A 23,038-nucleotide genomic window follows, 5' to 3' on the forward strand; every position below is an offset into this window, starting at 1 on the left:
GAAAAAAAAGAGAGAGATAAATCATTCTGTAAAAGAGAACATTCCAAATATTTTCTAGCAGTTCATTCATCTGTGTTGCAATTTAGATTTTTATTTAAGCATGCCTAATTCTGTGCTGGATTTAGGCCTTATTTCATAAGCATATGCCCAGAATTTTTTTTAAAGGCCTTGGGATAATACATCTCCCAAGCATATTTAATGGGATGTAATTCCCATGTAATGCTTACAGGAGACTTACATCTTTAATTAAGACACATACTTAATGAAGGTCAGTCCAAACTTCAACCCAAAGTTCCTTAAGCTTTGAGAAATCAGTAGAAAGTTTTACAATAATCAAGCACATTTCAGTAAAAAGTCTGTTCAATGGCAATTAAAATCAACATTTTATAATTAAAAAAAAATCAGACGGCTGCTTACAAATATGGTTCCTCTTTTATTTGTTTTAAAGGTAGGGGGATGGGGTGTCATTGTAAAGGAACTTGCAAAGACTAAAATGTAACTGCAACATACTTTGATCACACAGAAAGCTCTCAACTGTCAAACTGTAACTTTGGGCAATCCTTAACCCCCAACCCAACATAGTCTCAAACTATTGTAGCCATCTATATAAGAACATAACAAGTTCAGACCAAAAGTCTCTCTAGTCTAGCATCCTGTTTCTGATGGTGGCCTGCCAAATACTTCCAAGAAACCTGAAAGCAGAGCACGAAGGCAATTGCCCTTCCCAAATATTGTTGCCTCCACTACAGTACTAATATTCTGAGATATACTCCCTCTGGACTTGGATATTCTATTTAGCTATCATGGTCAATATCCATTGGCAGCCTTAACCTTCATGAAAGTCTCTAATCATGTTTTCAGGTCATCCAAGACAATGGCCATCACAACTATTTGTGGTGGTGAACTCCATAAGCTTGATGACACATTGCATGAAGAAGTATTTTCTTCTGCCTGTTGTGCATCTACTGCTAGCCAGTGTCATTGGGTGAGCCCAACGTCTAGTGTCATGGAGCAGCAAGAAAACTTGTATCCATTTTGCCAACATCATGCATACATTTATAATGTTCTGTATTCTACGTGACTTCAAGCCCTTGGGTTTCTATTTTTCTTGGCAATACACAAACCCCCTGATCTCAAACAAGCCAGCTAGTGAACAGCCCAGAAGCCCTTGCCTTTTTTTAGCTGTATAAATGGTTTACACCTGGCTGCGGTGGCATTATGCTGCCGCAAATCTGGCCCACTTGGAAGCAATAATGTATGCAAATGTTGAATATATGAGTCTCTCAGGTTGTGCAGTTAGCTTGCCAGCTGCCACGATGTATGTGTGATGTTGGCATTGAAAATTGCCATGCTAGGAGGCTTGCCCGGGTAATTAGGGCTTGCATAAATTACCACTGCTATGAAGGAGCTCCCACCACAAGGAAGCAGTAACACCACAGCTGAAAGCTATATATCCCATTCCAGTTCAGCCCTTGAAAAGATATCATTTGTGACTGATAAATAATTTCCCACTAAAGTTGAATTCATCCCCCCCCCCCCGACAAAGACATCTTCAGTAGAGTGTTTTGCATCACATGGTGACTCAAATAACTCAGTCCAGTCTTCAGACAAATTAAGCTAGAGTCTTTCCTTTTAAGCCAATTTAAAATCACATTGACACCAATGGGACAAAATTGACTCACTTCAAATTAATCCATTCATGCATCAGGATGTTTGGACATTTAGACCTAGAAAGATCTGCAATGACAATCTGGTCTCAGCCTTTCTATGTAATGCCCAAAATGACCCTAGTGTAAGGAAAGACATCCTTAAGCTGGGAGTTACATATGGTTCGTGGTGACTGTGGTCGCAAGGTCACCTCTTTAAAATGCCAGCTGCATACCATCTCAAACATCTGGGCAGATTTCTTGGGGAAGAACTCAGACCCATAACTGATTCAAATTCACTGTGCTTTAATTGCAGTTGCATTAATTTGATAAGAACCAAGCAATGTGAAAGACTTGCAGACCAGGGAGTGGGAAGGAATGTTTACTCCACAAACATCGCCATATGTGCATGAATTACAAGACTAATCAGCAAGAGGGAGGCAGTTTAAGCAAACAGCAATGACTAAATGAAGTAAAACAAAAGACGAAAGGATGAAAATAAATTATGCATTTGGAACTAGGCATCATAAGGATATGACCTGTTGTGGTAGCACAACAGCCATTTCCTTTAAAAATAAATCTGGAGTCTCTCTCCTGATTCTTCAAAAGACCAGCATAGTGTGAATAAAGCCTTTACAAGCAACATATTTCTTTAATCTCTGATGAAACTGCGATCAGAGATTTTGGAAGGAGGAACACATATAAGAATATGGTCACAGGTTAAACTTTGCACTGTTTAACGTTTTAAATTCTGAATGTTAAAATATTTATTGAAAATCTGGAAGTAGCAGGAAAGATGGCTTATCCAGACACTGGAAAGCTATTACTATGTCAACAGTTTTGGAACGATCTTGATATTTCCAAACTAGAGGAAACATTAGAACATAAGAACCACCTGCTGAGCCAGGCCAAAGGCCCATCTAGTTCAGCATCCTATTTTCACAGTAGCCACCCAGATGCCTTATGGGAAGACAACAAGCAAGACCTGAGTGTAACAACACTCTATGCACTTACAATTCCAGCAGCTGGTATTCAGAAGCATATTCATTCGACAGTGAAGGCAGAACATAGTCATTGCTAGCCTTATCCACCATGAATTTGTCTAGCCAATTGGTGGCCATCACTAGGTCTTCAGGGAATGAATTCTACTACATCTTGTGAGGGCAAATTAATTTTTTTGAACGAACATTTACTAACTGCTGAACGTCTCCATGGCATTAGACCACAGTACTTGAAAAGCTGCCTTTTTCCATACCAGTTTGCCTCTTCACTGAGGTCATCTTTTGAGGCTGTCTCCTCCTGGTGCTTCCACCAACTGGGCTGCAGTGCAGCCATGGGTTGTGACCAGGGAAACCTTCCAAGACAAGAGTGGGAACCCATTTTACATTCTGACTGCCATATGCCCTTCTTAGCAGCTTTTTGGGAACCACATGCCGGTGGTGGGAAGAGCAGGAGTAAGGGTGAGCAGTGGAATGATATCTTAAAAATCAGCAATAAAATTGGGAATTAAGCTTAGAGCCACACTAAAAACTTTCACAGGGTTACAGCCATAACAATGGCTGTGCATTTATGCATTACGCTTTTTGCCCATTTTATAAGCTCCCCCCCCTTCCACACTGAACTGCTATGTATAATATTTGCAGAATAAATACAGTTTTGTTTTAATTCATACTGGGGGAATTATCATGTACTGCTGTACTGGATGACCCTTGCTCCAAAAAGCATGGTCAAAGTTAAAGGGTCCAGGAACTCAGACCAGACCAAATTTCATAAAAATCATACACAGACTTTACAAAAACAAAACTTTACAAGAGATAAAAACTCCAAATAATCACACAGATTAAAGTAGCTCAGAAGGTAAGAGAACAACAAACACTAACTTATCCAACTAATTAACATAAACGCTTACACTTAAATCTCAGTAGGCTGAGCAACAGAACAAGATGCTATCAAAAGCCCAAATAGATGCTGACCTCGGCTTGGCTGGCTGCCGAGAGCTCCCACCAATCCAGGTTTTTTAGGTGTTCACCTCTTCCACCCAATTACCTTGTGACACCGGCTTTGAAGCCTTTTACGGGAGACAGCTGTATGTAAGCTCATTTCTTCTTCTGAAGTTCTAACCAATTCCCATAAACCAGTCTTAAAGGGGCGATAGCACCACAACTGCCTACTACTCTATGGCACCACATATACCAGACTAATGTTATAGCCCAGATTATATTAGGAATTCTTTCCTAAGAGGTGGTTAAGGCATTCTGTGTCCAATCAGAGTGGTGGCTACTAAGATTCTTGTGGATTTTGGAAACTTCAATAAGAAATTGCCAGACGTATGGTATCATGCTGTGTGGGAGAAACTCTCTGTGGCTAACCTGTGTCACTTTTGCACTTCCTACACCTTACCCCGTATAGGTAATTTTGATTGTCCTTTCTAGAACATCATTATTAGGCTGTTAACAATAAAGGAGCACCTGGAAGTGAATAAAATGTTTTTGCAGATTTTCTGTATTAGGCATTTGTTAACTCTGCAATGGTTTTCTAAGCAAATACGATTTCTCCTTTTAGGAAAGCTTAACATTTCACTATAGCTAAATGCAAGAAACTGTGCCAATGGAAGAGAAATGGAATATAACACAGCATAAGTGTAAGGTTTTCAAAGAACAGCTACCATTACTATTGCTGAAGAAGCCTAATACTTCTTAAATTACAAGTCAAAAGGCAGAATGACGTTCGGAATTTCTTTCTGCTTAAAAGGTTTCTTATTTCCATTCTGCCAAGGCCTTATCATGCTACTTTTGTACTTTAAGTGTCTTGGTTACAGGACCACCTAGGCTTTTTTTCTGGTTCAATGTGAAATTGATTCTGAAAAGGGAAATATCGCAGGATTCCCCCACCCAAAACCTGACAAAAGCAAAATGTATTTTTAGAAAAACAAAATGAATGGCTGTTATATGTCTCCATCATGTTCTAATTTATATAAGGATAACCTATGATGATGATCTATAAAAGAAAAAAAGAAAAAAAGATTTCATTCTATATTCCACCCAAAAACTGTGTGGTTAAAAACACCACTACCAGTGAAATATGACTGTTGTTCTAGTGAAGGGTTTGGATCAGGCTTCCTCAACCTTGGCCCTCCAGATGTTTTTGGCCTACAACTCCCATGATCCCTAGCTAGCAGGGCCAGTGGTCAGGGATGATGGGAATTGTAGTCTCAAAACATCTGGAGGGCCGAGGTTGAGGAAGCCTGGTTTGGATGATCGCTGAGCTATATAAACAAGGTATGCATGATGGCTCACTGAAGTATCACTGTCTCAAAGGGAGAGAAGCCGGACACTTGCTTTCAGCCCAAAGTTCCCCCAGTTTTGAGAGGGGAAGGTTACTCCCTGAAAAGTGGCCTTTGGGATGCAGGGCAATTTTCAGAATTTTCTTCTTTAAGTACAAGGTAACTGAGGAGTTTCATCTCATTTTTTCCTTAAGCAACAACAAAAGCCTCGCTGCTGCGGTTGTCAGCAGCCCACCTGTTTTCCTTGGACAGAATGCCAATGGGAATGATGCAGGATCCTGAGGTAGCATCAGCAAGGCCTTTTGTTTTTATTGTTGAAATAAAGAACAGAAAAGAAAGTGGGGAGCCTCGTGCACCTTGTATTATTACAAAGGTAAGATTTTCCCCATTTCCTTAAAGTCCCCACTTTTGAATGATCCCATGAAAGTGTCTGTGTGTATGTGTGTGGCCCAGCTTTTACCCCTTACACAAACAATAACACACATACAGTAACTGACTGTGCATTTCTGAGCAGATTTGGCATGCCTTGAGTGTGATGTAAAATAGCATGACGCTGTAGAGAAAATCTAACCACTCAAGTTCCACTTTGCTCTAAAAAGACAAACAATATTAGTGATAGAAGCTGATGTCAATATGCTATCTGAGCATTTCAATCTGGAATGTGACATAGGTAGTGATTAATCAGCAATTTCTAGTACAGGCTTCTTCAACCTTGGCCCTCCAGATGTTTTTGGCCTACTCCCCATGATCCCTAGCTAGCAGGACCAGTGGTCAGGGATGATGGGAATTGTTGTCTCAAAACATCTGGAGGGCCGAGGTTGAGGAAGCCTGTTCTAGTAGATTATGAGGATGATGATGATGATGATGGTTTTATTATATTTATACCCCACCTATCTGGTATGTGACACCCATGGTTTTATTCTCATGGATATGGCTTTTCACACTTGGCATGGTTATCTGCAAAAGTGCATGTACAATTTTAGCAAAGCAGATCTGAATCATTGTTGCACAATGCATGACTACTATTATTGCAATTATGTATTAGAGAGCCCATGCAAAAACATAGTGGTATAAATTAATACAGATTTGTATCACTGCTGTGCATTGCATAAACAATTGCTTTAAATGTACAAAGCCTTGCCAAGGAAGTGATCACTTCTATCTCCAACAGCAAATATGAGCTTTATTTTGGGAGGTGAAAATCACTCTGTTCATGTATTACCTACGCAGCCAGTGTCTTAAAACAGGAAATCTAAAATCCTGGGCATGGCGAAATCAAAAGCAACAGTTTGAAAACTGCAAGCTCCAAGCTCCTGCTGTTCTATTTCTCTGCTCGCACCACAAGCAGAAGTAAAACTGGAAGGTTTTAGGTCTGCAGATTTTAATTCCACAATATTAATATACAAATCAATGTCACTGTAGTGAGCATAGCTGCAAAAATGGAGAGGACTACTAGCCAAACATTGGGCGTGACCCTTTAAATATTCCACTAAATCAGGAGACAGTGTTACTGTAGCTCATTATTTGCCCTGTCACGCTCTCCCTCCCAGGTGTATCACCTAGCTGGTGAGTAAGGCGGCAGAAGGAGCCTCACTTGTCTTGCCTCCTGTTAGGAGATTTAAAGGACTATGTCTGTTATTCAGATTGGTAGGTGGGTGTCCTAACTGAGGTTACTAGGAAAGGCATATCTGTTCATAGACCAGAGCTCACTTGTTGATCAGATATAAGGCTTGTGTCTAATATATCGTCCATGATTAGCAATATGCCAAACTGACGCTTTATGACAACTATGTTTGACTCATACTATTTCTAGAAGGAGGTCACAGCTTCTGTAACCATGGGGGTGGGGAGCTTACAACTGAGAATGCTTCCCAGTTTAAACTGCAAATCCAAAATAGTGGAGAGAATGTTAAAGAGGTCTGTGAGTTTTCATTTTCTTTGGGCGCAATTTTTCCTACATAGCTCCCTTGAAAACTTCATTTATTTCAAGTAAGGCTTGCATAAGCTCAGTTCTTTATAGATTGTATACTATATGGTTAAAAAACCAACAACCCCACTCTGACTTGTCTTAGCTTTCAGATTTATGACCTGGGTTGTTCAGCTTCTAGTACACAGGGTGAAGCACTTGTCTTTAGGCATATTAAGTGCCTTTTGTTTATGAATCAGCACTTTTCATTCTGCTGGTACATTTAACATTGAAAATGTTTTCATCTATAGTTGCAAAAGCTGGCTGCTCACTCTCAGAGATTCATGACATGACCCAAAAAGAGTCTCTGATATGTGTCTGTTTAGGCTAGGCGATTTCTGAATTAAGCTCATGGAAAGTGGCTTAAGGCGATGGGGCAAAAAAAACCTACTATTTGTCACCACATTCTGTGAAGACAGACAGACAGATAGATAGAAGAAAGAAAGTAGGCAGGGGGAACAGGTCTGGGTGAACTACAGCATGCACCAGTAACCTCTTCTACCTCTGGCGCAGTTTGAGGCAGCTGGTGATTATGAGAACTCTTCTTATCTAAGTGAGCATGAAAATGTATATTTCTCTCAGTGTTTCAGAGTGTGGTGCAGTAATTATGAGGGAGGGTTAAGCACAGTAGGGCAGACGTACAACTGACACCAGCAACCAGTGAACAGGGCGGATTCTGCTTTTATGGTGTATACCACACATCCAGGTGTTAATTCCCTCTCTCATTGGCTGGATGTGCAGCCCAATGCATCTATGACAAGTAATGTTATAGGACATACGGACAAAACACAGCATTTGTATGCAAATGTGGGCATCACCGTATTTGTCTGTGAACAGAAGGAAATACAATGACAACTGGGGACTTAAGTTCAGGGCTGATAATGGGTGAACAAGCCCATTCAGAAGCTAAGCAGGCTTCTGAAGCCAAGTTGAGGGTGGACTCAGAGCAAACTTTGAGTGCTCTGACATAGAACATATATTTGGCAAAACTGTAGCTGACCATAAGCGCTCTTATCACTTTTAAGTGAATTGTTCCTTGCTGTCTTAGAAGTAATTATCTGAATTTTCCTGCACACACAAGCTTCCTTCCTATCTACATTGATATCCGCAATGTGCAAATTAACTATAAAAAGAGAGGAAAAAATGAAAAAAGAAATTTAATAATATACTATAAGGGGCAGGTACGTGGCCACAAAGCCCCCTCATTTGTAGGAGGGCTTCAAAATGAAAATCTCAGGTGACTATCTAAAACAGGCATAGGCAAACTCCGGCCCTCCAGATATTTGGGACTACAGTTCCCATCATCCCTGACCACTGGTCCTGTTAGCTAGGGGTGATGGGAATTGTAGTCCCAAATATCTGGAGGGCCGGAGTTTGCTTATTTCTGAAATCCACCTCAGTTGGCTGTTTCTCATTTCCCCAGCTGCTCCATGTTGAAATGTAGGATAGGCAATGCCAATACAACTGTAACACAGAAAGCAGCAGGCCTACTCTGCCAGTCAGTTGGCTGCTTTAGTGGCTTGGTATGTATTATCCAATATTCCTGATCCAAACTTGGCTGTGATAAGTAATGATACATGTCTGCTCCCTTTTGGAAAGTGCCTTGTCCCTTTTGGTACGCTATGAAAGCCAACAAGAGACTCAAGCACTCTTCAAGTGGGACTGGAACACTGGAGGGAAATCACAGTGCAAAACAGGGCTCTCCACCTTCAGGAATCATGGCATGGGCTTCCAGGCACCCACTAAACTTGACCTGAACCTAAGGTACATAGATAGTTTGGAAATCCATAGCCATCTGATTGCTCTATATGTGAATGATATAGAAAAGGGGTGAAGTATTAGGGAAAGCATCAGTTTAAGTCAATGGGATGACATAAAAGTGTAGGTTTCCAACAGCTGAAGAGGTTTCTGAGGAGACACGGGGGTTTGCAATACAAATTAGCTGACATCCAGAACATTAATCACAATGAGCTAATGCCATACAAGGTAAGAAGCTGGGAAACCTTACATGAATGTAGAACGTGCCATATATAATTTGCTATCACATGCAAAGCAAATGTTGCTGTGGTTTGCTTTCTGTGATGAACCCCCACAAACTTTGCTGCTATTAGTAGAGATATTCCACATGTGGACATGACAAAGGAAAAACAAAATTAAAAAAAGGAAGGGAAGATTGACTGACGTACTTCAGGAGAAGGCCAGACCCTGGAGAGACCCTGCAGTGGAGTACTTGCTAGAGTCCACAAAAGACTGGTCTGATAAAAGACAACAACAAGGAATAAGAAAGGAAAGAAAGAGAAAGGCTGGTATTAGTAAGCTGCAATATCACTCATTTTAAGCAAACACTCAGACCATGCTTTTTTTTAATAAAAAAAGACACAGCATCTCAGTTCAACAGGGCAATGAAAGCAGGCTGTTTTGCCAAGCAAGGGAATGAGGGCACTTATCAGTGACACATAGAATGCATAGGCCACATTGTAGACTGCCAAGGCCTGTCACCCTTTGGATGAGATGCAAGAAACAAAGGTGATGTAAAACAGTATGATGCCCAGGTTGGCCTACCTTGCAGGCTATTCCCATTGGTGCTGGTACAGGTGGGGGGAGGGGAAGTCTGCGGTCTAACAACAGGAGCAAAAGCACTCTTCTGTTTCACTGCTGAGACCATGTTGGCTGGTGAGAAGGAGAAGATCCCGGAGGAGCTGCTACAGTTAGAAGGGAGACTAGTGGAGGAGGCCATTGTTGGGCTGGATGGCACGACTAGAGCAAAACAAAACACAGAGGAAATACTGGTATCAAGATTTTAAATAGAAATGCAAAAAGGCTTGAGTTTTGAGAGTGCCACCAAGACTTATTTAGCAGATGCCCAGGGCTCTTGGTGGTTTTGTTCTCAGGACATCTGATTGACCCTTAGCATGGCGTTCTTGCCAACAGCTATTCCCTTACTGGAAAGTTGAAGCCAGAATCCCAGGTCACATGGGAAGAAGAGCATGACATGGCTCATTCCCATTCCAGCACTCTCATGGGATCCAGGGCTTCTGGTATTACTTATGAGGTGGCATGAAATCATAGAACTGAAGAGTCATCTAGTCCACCCCCTGCAATGCAGGAAAGCAAGAGAAAGCAGCTTTACCATTCTGTGAAAATAACATCAGACAGGTCCCCATCATCACTCTGGGCTATCTCACAACCTCCACGTATCTTGAGATAGCTCATTAAAAATGGTAACAACTATTGCCTCCGTGTCGTTTTCCTAAAGAGAGTCAACTTGTCAAAACTGAATGTTTGCACTCTACTTCATGCCCCATCTGCACAGTACATTTACAGCACTATCATACCACTGAAAACAGCCATGGCTTCCCCCATAGAATCCTGGGAACTGTAGTTCGCTAAGGCTGCTGAGAGTTGCTAGGAAGACCTGATTCCCCTCACAGAGCTATGGTTCCCAGAGTTACCTGAAAAGAGGGATTGAGTGTTAAAGCACTCTGATAATTTTAGCTCTGTGAGGGATCTCAGCACCCATAACAATTGTTCCCAGGATTCTTTGGGGGAAGTCATGACTGTTTACTTTGGTATGATACTGTTTTAAATGTATAGTGTACATAGGACCTCAGACAGCATTGGTAGAAGTTAATTGTGCTTCCCCGGGTGGTCACACAGCTGCATCCAAGTGGCAAATTCAATAAAATCTTACAGTCACAGAAAATTTTGGGGAGCAGGTTTCATAAGTGACAGCCTTGCATCCTCTGCAACTTTGGAAAGGACGGTGTTCGAAATTCCCATTGTTCCAGGCACATTTTGCAATGGAATTTCATTGGCACGAGCAGTTTCTGAACTCTGGACGCAGTACTGAGCCTAAGATTTCAGATTAAAACTGCAGAGTGGAAGGAAAGGAGGACCTTTTTCTGCCTCCTCACTTCTAGCTACTCTCTGAAGGCTGGAGAAGAGACCCTCTTAAGAATATTAGGGGGTGGGCAGGGGAAGGACTAGACCATGTGAAAAATGAACATAATATTTTAGCTGCAGTTCATGCAATTTCAGCACTGTATTCTTGTTGTAAAAAAGTGTGCCCATAACCTAGGTTTAAGGTGCCATTTAGCTTCTAGCTTTCATATCTCAGTTTCTAACACTGGGAAGGAACACCCCTAAAAGTTAAAGTCCCATCCCATTGTTTCAGCTAAACAAACTTGTGAAAGTTTCTTTTATCCCTTGTCTTTATTTCATTTAATTTTTGTTCTGCTTTTCCTGCAACTGAACCATGTGTTTACATGCGTAGGAGGAAGTCTCTAAATAAAGAGACAAAATCCCAATATTCTTTGTTTTAAAAAAATATATATGAAAATGTTACTTTTAAAAGAAGAAAACTAAAACTGGCTGTTGTTTTGTTTGTTTGTTTTTGGTACAATATTATTTTAGTATCCAATAGATCACATGACACAGGTTGCAATCGAATGTGCACTCTCATTTGGGGCTAAAAGCTACTGAACTCAGTGGTATTTACTTCTAAGAAAACATGCACAAAATTTGGCTGCCAAGCTGCAAATATATGCACACTTAATTGGGACTAAGCTCTACTGAATGTCCATTTGAATAAACATGCATAGGATTAGACTAAAAACGTTCCTTTTTTTGCCAACCATTTTTGTTGGTCATGACAAATAAAGAAAAACCTGTGATTTTCTTCATTCTGTCAACTTGCCTGCGCAGTCATGAAATTTTGGGGGGCGCAGTTGCAGACAGTTTGGGAACAGTTTTCAGTATCAACACTTCATGTCTTAGCCATGTTGGCCAGGAGTGAGGCGTTGTGTGTGCGAGTGTGAGGTGGTGGCAGCAGAAAGCTCCTTGGTGGTAATAGAGTATGCAGGCAGTTATTTGCTTTGTTCCTGGTTCCGTTATTAATAATAATTAAATTAGTACCCTGCCCCCCAAAATTTGCACCCCCAAATGGATCTTCTCAATTTTGTGCCCCCTTGGCGCCCTGTGCGGGAGAACTGCTCACACCACCCTAAATCCAGCGCTGCAGTTAGCAACCAAGGTCAGCCACAGCTTTTTCCTAGCTTGTAGGATAGTACATGTTTGAAATTTCTAGATGGAAACAAACAATGGTTTCACGTGAAAGCCTAACATGCTTCTTGCCTTGCTTATCCCCTGCTCTTGCTGCTGCTGAACCACCAGGAAATAATCCAGCCTGGTTTGTCATGAGGACCATGCCTAGCTCATGGTTTGTTTCTCTCCTAGCAAACCATGAGCAGTAGCCAAAGTTTGTTCCTGGCTCACTCCTAGTGGTTTGTTTGGGGAAAGCAAACCAAGAGCATGTTTTCAGATGTCACAGCAAGCCCAGTTCAGGAGCACTGGGAATCAAGGAGCGCAGCAAGAACTTTTTTAGTGGTATGTACCATAGTTTGTTTTTTAATGTGATGTGTGACCTGGGCCAAATCAACTACTTTGGTTTTAAGAATCGCCTTCTTTTTCAACCTTGTTGGCATTTTATCTAAAGGTAATTAATATATTTGGTGGTTGTGGTTGTTGGTTTAGAGCAGCTTTCCTTACTTAAAGATAATGCCAAGTTGCTCCAGAAATTTGGGTTCTGGTACTATGAGAAAAGTGAAGAACCTGGTTAGCTGGACAAATTACTCATCCCCCCACCCCATCTTATTTAGAAGCTGTTTATGTTTAATTGTGGTTTATGAATAATTAAATGGCAGGGGAATGAAAATTTAAATCAGCTGAACTTGAGATTATTATTTTATTTGCATTTCTGAAGATAAAAATCACCCTCTCAGAATCTCGGTGCAGGAAACTGATATCATATTTGTGAACACTGAGGAAATCAATTAATGGAAATTAAACGTTCAAAGTTTCACAGTCTGACAGATACAATCTTGGTCTGGAGTCACTCAGTTCCTGCAAGCACTTGTTAAGGTGCAGCAATCAAAGCACCTAAATTGAATTGCTACTATACAGCAATTAGTTTATTGATTTAATTAAGGATGCCACCTTTCTAATTCTCAGGTCATGATTGAAACATTTTCCAATTGAACATATTTGCCATTAATGGGACAGCAAGATCAACCAAGAAAAACCGCTCAAAGATAATAATAGTAATAATAATGGTGGTGGTGAAATGAAAAGTAATATAAAGACATTATTCAATAGAAAGAAACACTTCAGAAGACAAATCAGTCCGTGATTATGAAATAGTGTATCACAGAAATCACTTTCATGTAACAAAGAATAGGGGTTAAAAATTCTATCCCATTAATTCAGTGTAATAGTTCAGAGAGTTTAATTATCATCCATTGTTATTATACTGCTATCAGAATTAAATAGTAATTCCTGGTGGAGAATTTTAAGCTCTGACATGACAACCATGTAGATCTCTCTTTTTCTTTTTTACTTTAAAGACCCTTAAGCAGTGTTCGAAACTCCCATTGTTCTAGGCGCATTTTTCAACTCGGAATTTCCTTAGGGCGAGCAGTTTCTGAGCTCTGGGCACAGTACTTTGCCTAAGATTTCAGTTTAAAATTCCTAAGTGGAAGAAAAGGAGGGCCTTTTTCTGCCTTCCCACTTCCAGCTACATTCTGAAGACTGGAGAAGAGACCCTCTTAAGAATATTAGGGAGGTGGGCAGGGGAAGGGCTAGACCATGTGAAAAATGAAGATATATTTTAGCTGCATTTCATTCGCTTTCAGCTTTGTGTGCTTGTTATTAAAAAAGCACGCCTATACATTCCACTGTTGCGCCAATACCCTAGGTTTAAGGTGCCATTTCTCAGTTTCTAACACTGCCCTTAAGGGCAAGATCCTTTTTTAAAGTATTGGGGCAAAACTACCTATTGCGTCAGGCATGTGGTAGCAGCCACATCAGGGGCTTTGTTAAATGTAATAGTAGGTGTGGGTGGAGGTGGCGGGGTGCATTTTCACTGGAATCACAAGCGTCTGGAGAGGAGAGGTTTAACCCTCTCTTAGGGCAATTCCAATGAACCTCCCCCCTCGCAAACACACTTTGCACAGCACTTCTCAAATACCCAACTATCACAGCTTGGGAAGTGCCTTGCACAGTGCTTCCCAGGTGCCTGGCAGCCAGCTTCTGATGTGTTAGCACTGTTCGTGATAAGCAGGTGAGGACCTAATCAACCCTTGGATGGGAGCTTCTTAGGAGCCCCAAAACTATGCCTGAGTTTTTCAAGCAGCAATTAGAATAAAACCAAAAATCATAAGTACAAAGTCTATCCAGGAAAAGGAAAGCAATGATCCAGATTAATGACACTTTACTGCATCAAATACGTAACCCAATGCAGCTGCTTCCACTTGTAAATAAATAACAAAAATGACAAGCGTGAAACAAACTTTAAAGGTCTGCAATGAACTTCAAGGGTCTTATAGCACAACCTATGCGCATCTTCTCAGAAGTAAGCTTCACTGTATCAGTGGGGCTTACTCGCTCTGCCTCAGGTTGCTGCCTTACAGTTCAAATCAAAGCATGTGTCCTTTGACTCACTGAATTTGAGTTTTTCCTGTAAATTAGTAGTTAATCATTTCTTCCCATTTCTTTGTGAGCTGCTCCAAGAACTCTTGCTATGGGGTGACTGTATGACTGCAGTTAATATATCCAATGGGAATTAAGTGAGATGCACCCTAATAAGTGCATTTAGGATTTGGGCAACAGGGATGTTACAAAAGGCTTGGCCATTTATCAGCAGCAACTGCTCAACTGGAGTGAACAGGGCACTGTCCCACCACCTCCAATCTGCCATCAGCAAGCCTCCACATGCCTGCCTGCCTGCCTTTCTTACAACCAGTTCAGGGAGTGGCTCCACCTGGCATTTTTCTCCCTGAATCCCACCCTGCAAGTTTCTATGGGCACCAACCACCACAGGAAAACAATCAGCATAAATGATGCAGAAATACGTACTGGCATAAGGAGAGTTGGCAGCAGACCCATTCAGGAAGGTTGGAGATCCACCTAAATTGGACATTCCAGCATTTCCGTAGCCATTCATGCTTGTCGTGACGGAATTGTAGTTTGTCTGCTGAGGGGTAGTGCTTGGCACGTAACCATGAGGTGACACACTGCTTGAGTTGCGAGTAAAACCTTTTTTTGTGTGTGTGTGGAAAGTCGAAAAAGAGAAAGACACAACAGCTGTTTTTCAAGAGAGACTTTCGGAACATACCACAAAAATGCAATTCTGAGGAAAGAGAGGGGGTTGCTTTAGAAAGTTCAATCTGCAAATCATTTATGAAGTGTTGAGAACTTTTAAATAAGTGTGAGTGTTTTGGGTCGCAGAAGATGTTGCAAATAGCTGAAAGATATGGCAAAGAGACAACTTACTGGCCTGAGGGATTCTATCACGACATTCTCTATATGGTTCTGAGCCACACTCTTAACAGCCTGTTAACAATTTCTGATCAGTTCTTAGGAAAAGAAGCGCATTGCCCCATATGAACCAACCTGAACCCTGTGGTCATCATCTGAGGCCCTTCTTCATGGGCCTCCTCTGCAAGAGGTCTGGAGGGCAGCAACACAAGAGTTGGCCTTTTCTGTGGTGGCTCCCTGCTTGTGGAATCCTCTCCCTAGGGAGGCTTGCCTGGCACCTTCAGTACATATTATTAGGTGCCAGGCAAAGCCCTTCTTCTTCCATGCCTGTGGGTAATTAAACAATCTATGGCCTTTTAAATGTCGGGGTGGTGGTGGTATTGCTTTTGTTTGTTATTAAGGCATGTATTTTTGAATTTTTATATTGTAAACCACCCTGTGATCGTCAAGTGGAGGGCAGTATAGAAATTTTAACAGCAGCAGCTGTAATCCTGATGGTAGGAAGGTTGGAGGTCTGATCGCCAACGAAATGGGTGGCAGTAGCCAGTGGGAAGCGCCCAAACAGGGCATTTTGGGGTGGAATGCTGGGGGCTTTGGCTCATAGGCCCAATCCCTGAACCCCTCAGGTGCAGCAGGCTGGAGCTGGTGCAGCACCCTCCCAAAAAAACCCTCCACCTTCCACCCTTGTTGGCAGGGCTTCAGATGTGGCAGTGTACCTGCCATTCCACACCAACCCAGCCTCTATAGTTAGGATTGTTCTGCCAAGGAAAAGTGCTCGGTCCTTGCTTGTTAAAAACAGAACGTGATTAAACAAGGTCTAGAATGTCAGTTTTCAGGAATTAATTTTGGTTGCATCACTACTGATACTTCCATGGAGATAGCAATATGTCCTTGGTTATATAGCTTTTGGACGTTCTAGGTGCATTTTGCGACAGGGAATTTCATTAGCGTGAGCAGTTTCTGAGCTCTGGGCTCAGTACTGCACCTAAGATTTCAGATTAAAACTGCAGAGTGGAAGGAAAGGAGGACCTTTCTGCCTCCCCACTTCCAGTTACTCTCTGAAGTCTGGCGAAAAGACCCCTCTTAAGAATATTAGGAGGGTGGGCAAGGGAAGGACTAGACCATGTGAAAAATGAACATAATATTTTAGCTGCATTTCATTCATTTTCAACTTTGTGTGCTTGTTATTAAAAAAGCATGCCTATACATTCCATTGTTGCCCCCATAACCTAGGTTTAATGTGCTCCTAGCTTTCATATCTCAGTTTCTAACACTGGGTATGAGCCAGAATGTTTATGTTAAGGTAAACTCATGCTATAAGTACTTTGGTGCAGAATGTTCAGCCTTAGTACTGAGTGCTTAACTCAAATACTTTCATTTTTTTTTTTATTCACTGACCATGACTCCGTTAAATATGTAAATTATCAAGTGCCCTCCACGCCAATGAAACAGCACTGCATTTTATCTCACTAGGCAAACAGATTATATGTTATGCAGGCCATGAACTGTTCTGTGTACTATTCTAATGCAATTTCCCCCACCTTCTACCCTCCAGGGGACAACTCTCATCCATCCCAGCTAACATGTTGACATGCTCAGTGAAATAAATGTGCAGGGTGCCTTTTACTTAGCCATATAGAGGCTCTTTGGTAAGCTCTTTGCTTTCCAATTTGTTTTAAAAAAATCCACCCATTTTTGCCTGGAGATTTTTTTTAAAAATATTTCTTCTTCATCTTACCCTGATTAGTGGCCTGTGATGCTTCTGAGACATTGACTGCTAACTGACCACTAAAGGAGTTCACGCCCATCATTCCTGCGTGGACCGAAGTGTTGGCGAGCGCTGGGAGTTGGTTGTGATTCCGAGGGACGCTGTAGAGAGCTTCTGCAATATCAGCTGCTCTTTTCAGGATTATTTCCTGGGGGAAAGCGTTGAGAGATGTAACAAAGTAATTAAGAGGCAATTCACTGAGCAGTTAAGGAGCCTACACCAATGCAAGATTCAGCATATCGTCCCTCAGAACAGTGGGACAAGATTGGATTGACTTGAGGGCTGAACAAGTCATAGGTCAAACTCTAATCCACTTGGATAAAGTGATGATATGGCTGATAGTGAATTTGTGGCCTTCATTTGAAGATCCCACCCAGACTTAATTAGTTGTACAAACAATCCTTTCTAACTTTGGGTCTGTCTCAGTGAAATGGGAATAATGATCTACCAAACGAGACTGCTTCAAGACTGAAGATGGATATGGCAATAGTGTTACCTATAGGTCTATAGTGGTAGAGCACATCCTTTGCATGCAAAAGATTCCAGGTTCAATGCCTGGCATCTTCAGGTAAGGATGAGTGAGAGAGGCTCCCTTATGAAATCCCAGATAGCAGTTGCTACTCAGAGTAGACAAAACTGAGCAAGGTGGACCAATAGTATGATTCAGAGTAAGGAAGCTTTTATGTACTTACTAACCACAATAAGTAACCTCTAGAAACACAAATCTATGTTTGGTCATAATTCTCTCTTATCTGACATTAATACTTTAAACAGAATTTATTAACTACTTACACTTCACAAGTATTATATATATTTTTGAGATGGTATTTTACCTTGCCAAGGGAAAATGTATACTTTTCAATCCAGCCCTGATTTTTAATGCAAAAATATATAGGTTATAGAAAGCAAAAAACAAGTTCTAAGTGGGCTTCTCCTAGACTAGTCAGTTGTAGGTAAGGAATCTGATGTCACTGATTCGGATTTATATGAGAATCAGCATATCTTCTGGGCCAATTCACATGTTATTTTACAAGAAGTACTTTCATATTCCTCCACACACAAAAGGGTCACCTGAGTGTACAAGCAGTGACCATTTTGCACGTGGCCAATTGAAGTATGATGGCCGACATGCAACCCCCGGTCAATCAGGGAATTGCCTGTATTATGATAGACACATGTAAAATGACCTATTCAATGTCACTATTTCATACAAAAATCTGAATTTCCCTGTTGAGAAGGGTAATGCAGCCACTAGTTTTTCCTTGAACAGAGACCTCCTCCGTTTAGCAAAGAAGCAAGCTGTCCTTATATACTAAATACTAAATTACTATATCATGTTGCAAACTGAGCACCATTTCCTGTACTGATATGCAGACACCTATCTTACCTATCTTAAGGTGGTGGATTAAAATCATGCCACCCCACACTGTGTGCCTAAAAAGCAAGTCAATGCAAAGCCCTGGCTGTGACAGAGGAAAAGTAGCTTCCTGGTTTTGAAGGCTTCCTATGCTAGGAAGGATCACTTTCCTCCTTCTGTCCCTTAATGATCACCCCTTATTTGTTGTCTACATGGGCAGGTCCACTTCTGCACAGTGCAGCAAATCACTTCTGAACATAACTGCATCTCAAAGTTCCAAACAGCAAGACCTTGAAAGGCAAAGAGAGAATTTTAGCATCTGTCTTCAATCCACAGAGTTTGCCCAAAGGTATCTGTGAAAATGGGATGTCATCCTCTGAGAATTATTTTAGACTTTGCTGAGGTTAGGTCTTGAAAAGAGCTCTGGAAACCATAATCCCATTTACCTGTGAGTAAGCCCAATAAAAGACCATGGTAATTATTTCCCAAAAGATGTGTATAATATTGCCCCATAAGTTTCATTTACTTATTTTTATTACACACATCATGTGAACTGCTTGGCATAGGTGATATACCATCTCAAAACATATAATATTTGGAAAGCGTAAGTTTTTAAATTCTATTTAAAGTCTACAGATCTAAAAGGTATAAATCACTACCTAACATAGATTTGTGTTTCTGAAGGTGATGTGCATGCAGTTTTTAATGTTTGTAAAAACAAAAGGAAAGGAAGGAAAATAAATAAACACCAACAAAACAAGCTCATTTGATTCCCTCATTTATTTATGACTGAGTAGGCTACCCCTAAAGCATAGGTACCAACATGCTAAATATAAAGAGCTATTAAATGAGGACTGCATTTACCTGGTTGTTATGTGGCATACCATAGAGTGCTTCCACCAGATCGGCTGCCCTCTTGAGTATTACTTCCTGTCAGGAGAAGGGGGGAGAAGAGACACGCTTGTAAGAGTACAATAAGCTGTATGTAGAAATAGCATTTCCCAGCATTCTCTTAGCTCTCAGCTTTGACTTGAGTATACAAGAGTCTTTAAAAGCGACCATTGTTAGTGAGCTCAGAATGTTGTTAAATCACAAGTTCATCCAGTTCATGCACAAAAGCTTAATAAAGTTTAAAGGTGAAACTTGTTTGTGCTGCAAAATAAAAATTGTCAGTCGATTGTCTGCTGTCTGCACTGTGAGTCCACTGGTGGGTTTATTGCAGGATGACCTATAGTAATTTGTTAGATTGCTGAAATCAATGTCGTTCAGAGCATGTTATGAATCCTTCTAATCTGTTTATTTGGTTCTTAATTTATATTACAGAAAGATTGACCTTATCAGATCAGCTACATAGCTGTGGAATGTGTTGATCTGATAACAATGTAATATCCAACTTCTTTGGGTCATATTCCTTTGTCATGTGCAGATGCCACAACCAGGTATTTAAACTAGCTGCAGCACCATGGAAGGAGTGGCGGGAGGGCTTTGAAGCCAAACAGCAATGCTGCAAACATGTAAGAATGTTCTTCATAGAAGTGACATTAAGAACAAATAAGGAGATGTGGCTAGATTTGGGGCATAATCCTTTAATTTTCATTGTAACTTCATATTTGTATATTATATATCCATATATATAATGATATATAGATTTTATATATATATATATATATATATATATATATATATATATATATAATATATATATAAAACGGACACCTACATACCACAACGCTCTTTTTTTTAGAATGAAAAAATGTGGAGGGCAAAAGTGGAAACAATAAAATACATTTGCAAACTACAGAGCATAAAATATCTTTCTACATTGCCCTCTAATGCACAGCAGGTTTCTACCGGCTCAATAAAAAAACTGATCAGGGAACTTTTTTTTTCATACGATTCGATTTCTCTATATACTACAGTATAAAAGAACAGCAAAGCTGAAGCCATATATATTTCTGCGGGTGTCTTAAAAAACTAGATGCAACATTTTCCTACTGACTTTTGAGTAAAGTTGAAAAGTTTAACTGAGAATGTTTTATACACTAGGTAGATTTTCCAACCAAAAGAAGCAGTAATGCTCAATTTTCATATACTATAGTCTCTGATCAGAAAATAGAGATATAATTGCATTCATTTTGCTGTCACCATAACCTCTTCAAAATCCTTGAACAACTCTTCAGATGACAAGCTTTTAGATGCATATTAGCATTTTTTCAATTTAAAATTCTCTACAATATATGATAAAATAGTTGTCATACTGCAGTAGCTACTTATGACATACATGATGTCCTAAGTTTAAAAATGAGACGAGAGTGTGTTTGTGCATTTTGCACCCCCAGTAAACATTTATCATTCCTTAAAACCATTGCACAGCTTCTCCTTCAGAATGCACTTTTCAATTATTTTTTCACACATGCAGCCAGGTGCATTATATAATTGATGGCTTCTGAATCAATACATTTGAAACTATTTCTGAAGAGATCACTGGCTACAGGCTTTGTCCTTTTCTGTGCTGCTTGACCAAAGCACTAAATAATTTAAAAGGCTATGAAGGGAATGCACACGATACCCATATGGAATCAGGCCATGCTGTTTTAGCTGAGCCACTTAGATTGTCAGTAAGCCTTGCCTGCCTTGTAAAAGATTAAAACTCTATAGAGGGAAGAGCTGCTTGTCAGATTTGACTCCCTCCCACCACCCAGTTTCCAGTAAACTAAAACATCTTGTTCTGGCACCACAACTTCAAAAAAAGTAAAATTGTTTTGGTGAAATCAAAGTCAGCTATGTTTAGGCTTGAACAACAGTTGTAGTAATATTACTTTAACATGTACTTGCATACTCATTTTTAACCATTGTCATTGAAGTAATTATCCCTTCTCTGTTAGCATCAATTCTGAAACAAAAGATCATTTTGCTTCGAGTCTGAGCAATGATACAGGCTGCAGTCCATTTTCTATTTAATATTGGAGCAGTTAAATTCACGTGAGTAGAACTCTTCATGGGAAAGTTGCTTGTAGACCACTGCTTTAATATAATTATTCAGAATTTTTTTTTTTAATTATGCAGAAATCTTAAGCTCTCACTCTTAAGGAATAAATAAGTAACTTATAGTAAACGACAGTGCAAATAAAAAAAATAAAAATAGCCATGGTTTTCCATGTAGTTTATTACTGGAGTACATTCAGTAAGTGCTGTTATAATTTAGAGCTATTCGGTGTTTGTGATTTCTTTCTTTTGAAACAAGCAATTGCCTGTACAAGGGTTTTGCTTTTTTTTTGCTTTCTTAAACAATATTTCTACATAATAAAACCTTTTTCGTGGCTGACACTTTTAGGTTAGGAATGCAGATGTTGCACAAAAACTCCTTTGTCAGATAATTCTAAGCTTTTACTCTAAAGAGGATCATAGCATCTATATTCAGATTAGTCTTTAATAAAACACACAATAATAATCTTCTTTTTTTAAAAAAAAATCAGTTCCCATTCATCTACCATAGCTAATAGTGTCATTGCTTCAAATGAAAAGCAGCCCCTAAAAGTCTTCTATAAGTTACTGCAACAGACCTTGCAAGGTGCTTGAATTGCGGTAACCAGAAAATTGTTCTCACCTCCATGTCATTACGCTCCCAGTGAACCAGCCCCCGAGCGTGTTTGTGTTCGGGATCTAATATATTGCCTTTCAATCAGAGCTGAGAGCCACTGAACACATAGACAGAACATGACGAGCAGGTCAGGAAAGCAATAAAGATTTTACAGAGCTGTCCAAGGTGCTAAATTTACTCAATAATGGGTTTGGCACCATAGTGTTAACCTCTCATTTACTACCAGTTTGAGAGACTAAATTGAAGTAGCTGACTTCATTTACCTTGAAATGTATATTTTATGACATTATGTAAGTAGATTGAAAGGGCACTGCAGCTTTAACAATTTAAGGGCTAAAGCATGTTTAAGATGAAGCCTGGCTATTTATTGTATATTGCACTTAAAGTCTATGGAATATTAAAATGCACTGATTAAATTTGTAAATGGTATTATAAGAAAGATAGCTAATATAAAAAGATCTATGCCTTTGAAAATTGAAGCGATCTTGCGCCACTGAAAGTGTGCACAGACAGAGAGGCAAAGTTACATAGAAAACATTTTTTCAAACCCATAACCCTTGTCCTTAAACATACATAGGTGCAATTCAACTAAATTAATAATATGCTGTTTAATACTATAGTCTTGGATGAAAAAATCAAGACAGTAAAGTGCATTAAAAATGTTAAGAAAGTATATTTCATTTTCAAAAGCCATTCAACCATTTTTTTCACTGAAAAATCCTATGACACAGGATGTGATTCTGAGTGATGGTTTTCCATTTCTCTCCTAGCCAAGTCCACAGGACTAAGGAACCTGTCTATGTCCTTTTTCATTTAGTGCTTCTGGGTTTAAAATTATCTATGCTATAATTCTTTACATACTTATCAGGGGATAGGTTCTAATGAACACAGCATAACTGACATTTGAATGGCCATGTATAGGGTTATACTGTTTGTCTTCATGACAAATAATTAAGACTGGAATTATGTAACAGTTTTTTAAATAAATGTGATACAGGCATCATCCCGTAGTGTCTACACTCATTTCTTTTGTCTCTCTATCATCTGCTCAGATTTCGCGAAATGTTGAAGTGCTAGGAACAAACCCTGTAAAATCTGGACAGA

At 40.0% G+C, this 23,038-nt stretch overlaps 1 protein-coding gene across 8 annotated transcripts in view; it reads right to left on the minus strand.

Moving 5' to 3' along the window:
• Window positions 1-23,038, minus strand: part of EBF1 (EBF transcription factor 1) — a 386,228-nt gene that overhangs the window by 3,309 nt on the left and 359,881 nt on the right. For 4 of the 8 annotated variants that reach the window (XM_079968251.1, XM_079968250.1, XM_079968249.1 and 1 more), the window contains exons 12-16: window positions 19,198-19,263; window positions 16,947-17,124; window positions 14,807-14,986; window positions 9,458-9,652; window positions 9,082-9,150 (exon numbers count right to left, since the gene is read on the minus strand). In XM_079968251.1, the coding sequence (XP_079824377.1) occupies window positions 9,083-9,150; window positions 9,458-9,652; window positions 14,807-14,986; window positions 16,947-17,124; window positions 19,198-19,263 (687 nt within the window). In that variant the 3' untranslated portion in view covers window position 9,082. The remainder of the gene's footprint in view (window positions 1-9,081; window positions 9,151-9,457; window positions 9,653-14,806; window positions 14,987-16,946; window positions 17,125-19,197; window positions 19,264-23,038) is intronic. The other 4 variants (XM_079968255.1, XM_079968254.1, XM_079968253.1 and 1 more) reach the window with 1 other exon arrangement.

This window comes from Podarcis cretensis (genome assembly GCF_951804945.1).
Source record: "Podarcis cretensis genome assembly, chromosome: 2".
In the NCBI taxonomy this organism is placed as follows: domain Eukaryota; kingdom Metazoa; phylum Chordata; class Lepidosauria; order Squamata; family Lacertidae; genus Podarcis; species Podarcis cretensis.